The sequence below is a fragment of the Emys orbicularis genome, chromosome 1 (genome assembly GCF_028017835.1).
Source record: "Emys orbicularis isolate rEmyOrb1 chromosome 1, rEmyOrb1.hap1, whole genome shotgun sequence".
NCBI classification, from domain to species: domain Eukaryota; kingdom Metazoa; phylum Chordata; order Testudines; family Emydidae; genus Emys; species Emys orbicularis.
In genome coordinates this window covers 267,205,387-267,213,296 of record NC_088683.1, presented here as the reverse complement: position 1 = coordinate 267,213,296, position 7,910 = coordinate 267,205,387, and the positions used below count along the sequence as shown (strand labels likewise).

At 40.4% G+C, this 7,910-nt stretch overlaps 1 protein-coding gene across 2 annotated transcripts in view; it reads right to left on the bottom strand.

The window, feature by feature from the left end:
- Positions 1-828: 828 nt before the first annotated feature.
- Positions 829-7,910, bottom strand: part of NALCN (sodium leak channel, non-selective) — a 369,797-nt gene continuing 362,715 nt past the window's right edge. For both annotated transcript variants that reach the window (XM_065410363.1, XM_065410371.1), the window contains 5 exons: positions 6,636-6,793; positions 5,807-5,957; positions 2,931-3,080; positions 2,280-2,397; positions 829-1,022 (listed from right to left, as the gene is read on the bottom strand). In XM_065410363.1, the coding sequence (XP_065266435.1) occupies positions 829-1,022; positions 2,280-2,397; positions 2,931-3,080; positions 5,807-5,957; positions 6,636-6,793 (771 nt within the window). The remainder of the gene's footprint in view (positions 1,023-2,279; positions 2,398-2,930; positions 3,081-5,806; positions 5,958-6,635; positions 6,794-7,910) is intronic.

Below are 7,910 nucleotides of genomic sequence, written 5' to 3'. Positions count from 1 at the left end.
CTTTTGTACTCCTCTTTAGCAATCCATCCGAGTTTCCACTTTATGTAGGATTTATTTTTGTTTTCCAGGTCATTAATGAAACACACCATGTGTAGATGCTTTTGCAAATTCTTAAACCATGTAATTTTTTTGGCTGATTTCTTATGAAAATGGAACTCTTTACATAATTAACCAGAAGAAAAAATTCCAATTTGTAAAAGCCAATCCGTCATTTTCTGATTTTAAAATCAGCTATATTGTATTTGCATATTTAAGAAAATTACAAGAAAAAGACTAGACTTGAAATTCAGAATCTGTACTTTGTAAAAATACTGTCCCTTACCATGAACTCAGTGCTGACCTCTTTAGGTCATTCATGAATAATAAAATCTTTCTAGAGAAATTATTACTAGAATAGAACTGAGGGAAAAGAAAAAGAAAAGAAATGCTGTACAGTAATGTGCTGGCCATTTTCAGGTATGGTACAGGATGGAAAAATGCAGAAGTGTATACCTGAATACAAATTTTTGTTACAGCTACAGAATGTATGAAAGCTTTCAACGCTCCATCTATGCTAAAGACAATAGAGACTCTGTGGCGTCATCAATACTGCCATAATATAGAGTCTTCCTAACATACAGTAATCATCACAATAGAGCTGAAATCTAACATACAGATCTGTATTATGTTTTATATGGCAAAAAGATAAAGCAGTTGAAAAATCCTATGGCATTAGTTTTAAATAAACCATACATCAATTATATCTCATTCAATTCAAAACCCAAGAAAATTGTTTTTAGTTGAAATGGCTGTTGTTGCAATATGACTTAAGTTAGCCTCTTTTCTTGGTCAGATGTCAAGAAGATCCTCCCCACTCTCATCGCTTTCCACAGTTAGTTGTCTTGTCCACCATTTCTTCACTTCTGATCCACAAGAAGCAGCATCTGACATAGGATTCATCTTGCATACAACAGATTTCATAGTTGTGCGACCACCAAACCGCAGATTGACTGAAGACACTGAATGGCTTATTGGTTTGGGGGCTAGGAAATTAAATGGAAAACTACTTATTAGAGTGCACATGCTTATTGAACTATTTTGCCGTAGAGCTTTTCTATATGAGAGATATGGCAGCAGTTTAAACAGACTGATTTAAAATGGATCTAGTTAAACTGGTGCAAACCCCTAATGTAGATGCACTGTGGGTTTGATCCTGCAAGGTGCTGAACACTCGGCCCTGATCCATCAAAGCCCGGCTTTGACTTAATGTAGGTCAATGATCCCATTGATTTCAATGGACTACTCATAATCTTAAAGTTAAACACATGCTTAAGAGCTTTGGTGGATTGGGGCCAGTGTGCTCAGCACTTTGCAGGATTGAGCCCTTACACTGGTTTAACACTTGCTTGAATTAGTTTAGCTTGTGCCATTAAGTTATTGATCTAAGCTCAACCAGTATATGCTAGGGTTAAACCGACTGAGGTGCATCTTAAACAGAGGACTGGAGGAAGAAGGGCTAATGTGCCTCTTTTACATAAAATGAGCCCAGTATCATGCATGCGCATAGGCCTGGGGCCCTATCCCCTTGTGTTGGTCAGCAGAGCTGGCCTGGCATGGGGATTGTGCACTTTTAAAAAGAGAAGAGGTACGGTGGTAGCATGTGCTTCTTTCAGCGCCTCCTATTCAATCCCCCCACTTGCCAAACATGAGCATCGACTTAAAAGACACTACCTGGCTCTTATTTTCTATTGTGATGTAGTTATTGTGATGACAACTTAAGGGTTTATGAGTAAATAAACCTATCCGGGGCTGATTAAGCACCTAGACAGAAGGCCAAGGAGTTTATCAATCCCGGATATGGTTAGTACAGAGGTGAAAGAGAGCATCACAAGGTGCTACAGTTATAATGAAATGTTTAATTAAGCTATTGTTATTACATTTTATATATTTCAATAGCACCCAAAATGTGCTAGATGCTGTACAGGAAGACACAACTCCAGCATACCAATCAAGTGGTCAGGGTGGTGACTGATCACGTCTTCATAATTTCATATTTTTAAAAACTTGAGGGGTGTGAAGGGACAGTTTCCTCTTAGAAGGCTCAGGGGGCAAACCACTCCAAAGTGGGTGGGGCGGGGCAAAGAGGAGGAAGGACCATGGACCAGCTTTCCCTCCCCTCTCCATTTTCTCCATCTAGGCCCTGTGTGTAGACAGTCTGACCCTTTTAAAACAGCCTCTTATCAAGCTGCATTCCAAGGGGTGCTTTGGTATTTATATATTATTTAATGGTCTTCACTCACCTGAAGGTAAACGCCATTGTCCGAATTTCCGTTGAGGCTTCCCACCATCTGTAGAGTCCTGCCGATACCCGCCCCTGTCAGAAAGCGTTGGACTAAGGAGCTGCTGCTGGCTACTCGTCTGAATGGAGCAAAACCAAAATTCAGTGACCTTAATTATGGCTACTTACGGCATGGCCATACCATTGTAACAAACGCTTTGAAAGGTCACTATTTCTCAGCCTATTAAAGAAACATGCGCTGACTTTACACTTTTATTTTGTCCCTGCAGTCTGTTTTCTGGTTCCTTACTGCCCCCCCCATCCCTCCAAAAGTCTAAAAATTAACAGAAAAAATAATTGGGCTGGAGCTTATGATAAAATTCCACAGAAGGGTTCGTGGGGGCAGGAAAGCTTTCCCAGGATCCCATGGGGGAGCCCTCTCTCCCATGTTGCATACCTCCCTGGATATAGAACCCAGGTCTCCTGATTCCCTGTCCAGTGCCCCTTAGACCATGCTGCCTTTATAACTGAATGTCAACGTTTTAAAAATATGTTGGTTTAATTTTTTTTCCAACAAAAATGATGTTAAAAATATTTAAAAGAATGTTGTTGTGACAAGCTCAAGTATAATTCTTGATTAGTTTAAACAACAATAATTTGCATAGGTCCGTACCTCTGGCTGTGCATTGTTATCTTGATTATTAGTATTCATATCTTCACTTGGCTGTGTTGTCTCAATGCTGGGCGGATTCAGAAATCGGCTCAACTCCTGCTGTTGACTCTCTCGTAGACTATGGATAATGCTACATGACTGCTGCTGTTTCTATCAAAATATAATATTTATGTGACCAAAAGGAAAAAAGAAACTTCCCTCACAAAGATTTTTGTTCCTTGATTCTTTTTATTTTTTTAAAAATCCCTCTAAATACTGAATACTTCAAACAATTTTGAGTGTCTGGTATGGATTCCAAATTGTTCAGTCTTTTCTGTAAATCTACATAGACCCCCTATCTTCACTATTTAAATATAAAGAAATCTGTCTCTGAAATCTACGGGCTTGAGATGTAGGAATAACTGGGTGAAATCTATGTTCTGTGTCATGCAGGAGGTCAGACTAATAGATCAGAATGGTGCCTTCTGGCCTTAAAATATATCTATGCCGCAAGAGACCACCCAAAGAGCCAGCAAAAACAAAACCGTGACTTAGTAAAAATGAGCTTTATGGGGTTGATCAGAAGCCTGTTGAAGGCAACGGGCTTTGGTTCTGGCCCCAAATAAGGTTGAATAAAATGATCATGGAAGCCTTAGGACAGGGGTGGCCAACCTGTGGCTCCGGAGCCACATGCGGCTCTTCAGAAGTTAATATGCGGCTCCTTGTATAGGTGCCGACTCCAGAACTGGAGCTACAGGTGCCAACTTTCCAATGTGCTGGGGGGTGCTCACTGCTCAACCCCTGCCCCCACTCCACCCCTTCCTGCCCCCTCCCTTGAGCCTGCCCTGCCCTCGCTCCTCCCTCTCCTTCTCCCCCCCAGAGCCTCCTGCACCATGAAACAGCTGATTGGGAGGTGCGGGGAGGGAGGAGAGGTGCTGATCGGTGGGGCTGCCGATGGGTGGGAGGTGCTGGGAGTGAGGGGAGGTGGGGGAGCTGATTGGGGACTGCTGATGTATTACTGTGGCTCTTTGGCAATGTACATTGGTAAATTCTGGCTCCTTCTCAGGCTCAGGTTGGCCACCCCCGCCTTAGGAATATTTTACAGTGTGGATTTTTTGTTGCAAGTTATTATTGTAACAGTGCCAAAAATCTGCTGGGTTCTTTATAGTACAAATAGAAAAATGTAGCCTCTGTCACTAAAATCTTACAATCTAATTTAGTTTTAAATTAAAATAAATGGTCCTTAGAGAAGGTTTCATTGTGCTGTATAGTTTTAACATGCCACTTGCTTAATAATTAAACAAATTTGAAAATATATAAAAAACTTATATTAAAAAAAGTCTTTTGCAATTCTACTCAAGTTAATAAAAGGTTCATGTAACAGGTAATGGTCTGATTCATATTGTTAAAATGAAATGAAAAGTATATTTACTTTTATATATTGTAATTCAATATCATAATGAATTGAGCAATTGGGTTGAACATAATCAAAACTGAGAGATAAGATGAAATTAACAACAGCTAATATTAGAGCTGGGACAAAAATAGAAAAATTAGTCTGAAAATGAACCATTTATCTGAATATCCCTGGAAATTTGTTGTTTCAGATAAAATGAAAGCTGTATTCAAACTATCAGGTTTTGGTTACACAAAATTACAAAGCAGCAAGAGGCAGAGCCTACAATTCCCTGATGTGCTCAAATCACAAACTTTTCATGGCAAAAATACAGATTTTCGTGGGGAAATTTCCTACTATAATTTTGGCCCAGGTCCATTTTTTTTGCCAGCAAAAATGGGAATAACTCAGTGGAAAGATTATGACCGGCCCAAACGTTCTACGCATTCTGGGCCTGATTTTCACAACTACAGGAACCCAGGGCTTTATGTACCTAATTTACACATGCACATAGACACATGTTTGTGTGTTGAAATATACAAACTGGCCTTTTGTGCATGTAAACAACTTATTTGCACACACAGTCACTGTAATGGTATATGCAAATTAGGCTTCAGAATATACATTACATTTGGGTCTTCTTTGAGGATTGTAGTACCATTCTCATTGGGATCTATTTTACAGTGACGGAGACCCTTGATATGGTGGTGGTGGCTAACAGGATTATCTTCTGCCTGAATAGCTATCCAAGATGGAGTGGCAGTGGCAATGAAAATATCAGAAGTACAAATGCCAGCAACTAGCACTCTCTTTAACCTCTAACAGGTTTAGAAGAGTGCACAATCCTGCACCATTGAAGATAATGGGCATTTTGCTATTAACTTCAATGAGAGCAAGGTTGCGCCCACAAAGACCTTTCCCTAAATAATGTATTCCTTGGTTTATTCATTTGGCCTTGTCTGTTGCAGATCAGGTCACACAGTTTTCCTGCTGTGTAAGGAAAGGGGATTTGTTGGCAGGAAAACAGGTTTTGCCTGCAAAATATGCGGAGTTTACTAATTCTGTGAATGTAATTGTCTGTATTACGAGACTATACCAGCATAGCTATGTTAGCATAGTTATGCTGGCATAACCCTGTAGTGTAGACACAGCATATACCTATGGAAGGAGTTTTTCCATTCGTATCAGACCACCACCTCCCCAGAGGAAATTAGCTACATTGAGGGCAGCATTCTTTTCTTGACATAGTTGCATCTACACTAGGGATTCGATTGGCATAGCTATGTTGGTCAGGGGTGTTTTTTTTTTTCACGCCCCTGGCCTATGTCAACCTAACTTTTAAGTGTAGACCAAGCCTGATTTTTCTGCTGATACATATTTTTTCACGTAGCTTGTAACGATGGATACAGATTAAACAAGGCACAGTGAGAGAAAACTCTAGCTTCGTTGACTGGTTCACTGCAAGCACTCCACCAGGACTTGATGTTTTCGCTTCACTTACTGCTCGGATACGCTTTAAACATTTCTTCAGCCACATGCGTATGGTTTGTTTGGCCACTTCTTCTTCTATTGTATACTCCAGTTGTTCCCTGGCAAGAAGCTCTTCCAGTTGAAGGCTTTTCCTGATATCAACAGACCTGTATGACAGCATGCTAGAAGAAACACACAAATAAACAGTATTTTTAAAAACCTAATGTACTTACCTATATTATTATTAACAGTATTACACTTTTAAAATCTCAATACGAAAATGTCAAACTTTGGCACCTACAGTATGTAGAAAGCTAAAAAAAGATGAAGGGAGGATCCATTGGTGCTCAGAACAACTGAAAATCAGGCCACCTATATTTAGGTGCCTAAATATGGATTCAGGTGCTTAGCTTTAGGCACCTACATTTGAAAATTCAGTTTCTTTCCCCTGTTTATGCTGCCTGTTTACCTTTTTGCATTTTTTCTCATCTGGGACAATGTAATTATTGGAGGAGACTGAGTTTCACTTTTGTTTATAGTCAATTTTACTGTCAGATTTTCACCTGTGCTAGTGCAATACTGCATTGTTTGGATTTACAAACACAGCAAGGGAATGTTAGTTTAAAACAATTGTTTCAAGTGGGAATTTAGAAAGCTCACAGAGACATTTCTCTAGGACTTAGATTTTCTACGGTAAAAATTAATTTAGGGGAAAACTCTAATATTTGGTTTAAATTTAAGCAGAGAGTACCCTCTTTAGACACAAGCTTGTATCCCCAAGTCATTTTTCAGTCTTATGTATAACATTTAGTCTGCAGAGAAACGTGTTACAACAAACTTAAAGAAAAAGCCCACCATACCTCAATACGTCATGGAACGTGACATCTCCACCATTATGCAGCCTCTCCATTTCATAGCACATGTGCTTGAACAAAAGTTTGTCTTTGTCAAGATCTACCTCCAACCTCCCACGCAGCAACCTCAGCAGAAACTTCACACGGAAGGTAGGGATTACCCCCTAGGTAAGATTGCATCATAGCTGGTTAATTATGGCTACCTTATAACTAAGTCAGAGGCTCTATTTGATGCTGTTTCTCTAAAGTGATACAGATGCTCTTTCTCCAAAGACCCTTGAGGTATGTCTACACTGCAGCTAGGAGTGCGTCTCCCAGCTTGGGTAGACAGACTCATGCTAGCTTGGCTCAAGTTAAAATGCTAAAAACAGCAGTGTGGAGGATGCAACTCTGGTAGAGACTCAGGCTAGCTACCCAAACACAGGACCAGGGAGTTGGGTGGGCTTCAGAGCCTGAGCTGCAGTGTGAACCGCAGCACCCACATGGCTAGCTTGAGCCCTGCTAGGGCGAGTCTGTCTAACCAGGCGGGGATGCTTGTTCCCAGCTGCGGTGTAGATGTACCCTTTGACTTACATGGGGCCAGGATTGTACCAAGGGTAGTGCAACTGAACAATGCAGACATAAAGGGGCTTATCTTCAGCTGGTGTAACTTAGCAATAGTTCCTTTGAACTCAATGGAACTATCCTGATTCATACAAGCTGAGGATCTGGCCTATATATTTTGCCTAAGATTTTCAAAGTTCTCTGGGGGACTTGGATGTCCAGTTTCCATTCATTTGTAATGGGAATTGCATATCCAAACTGGTGGCTTTGAAAATCAGCCTTGACCATTTTTATTTCCTGAGAATTAAACCTTAGGCCTAGAGTCATTTATTAGGAATAAAGTCAGCTAGATTTCTAAACATTCACAGGTGTGTGCCTCTATGCCTGTTATGCAGCTGCCCCATCGTGTGTGTGTTCAGTGGTGTATAAGCAGTATGTCCTCTTGCTTTTCCAAGAGCTTCTACTCCAAGATGTAAACAACATACAAACTTCTTGAGATGTTTGTGGCAACAATTTTGAGCCTGGCTGTTGATAAGGAACTAGGAGTGAAAATATTTTCTCCAAAATTTGCAGAATCAAATAGTTCTCTTTGAACATTATGTTCTATAACTTTTTTATTATGGGAAAGGATGGAAGTCCTTTGTTATGGAAGGTCCCACATCACAACGCTCTCCTCGCAGCCCTAGGATGTAGCACTCTGAGCCCCTCCAGTCCTGCAAATACAGGACATGGACTTCG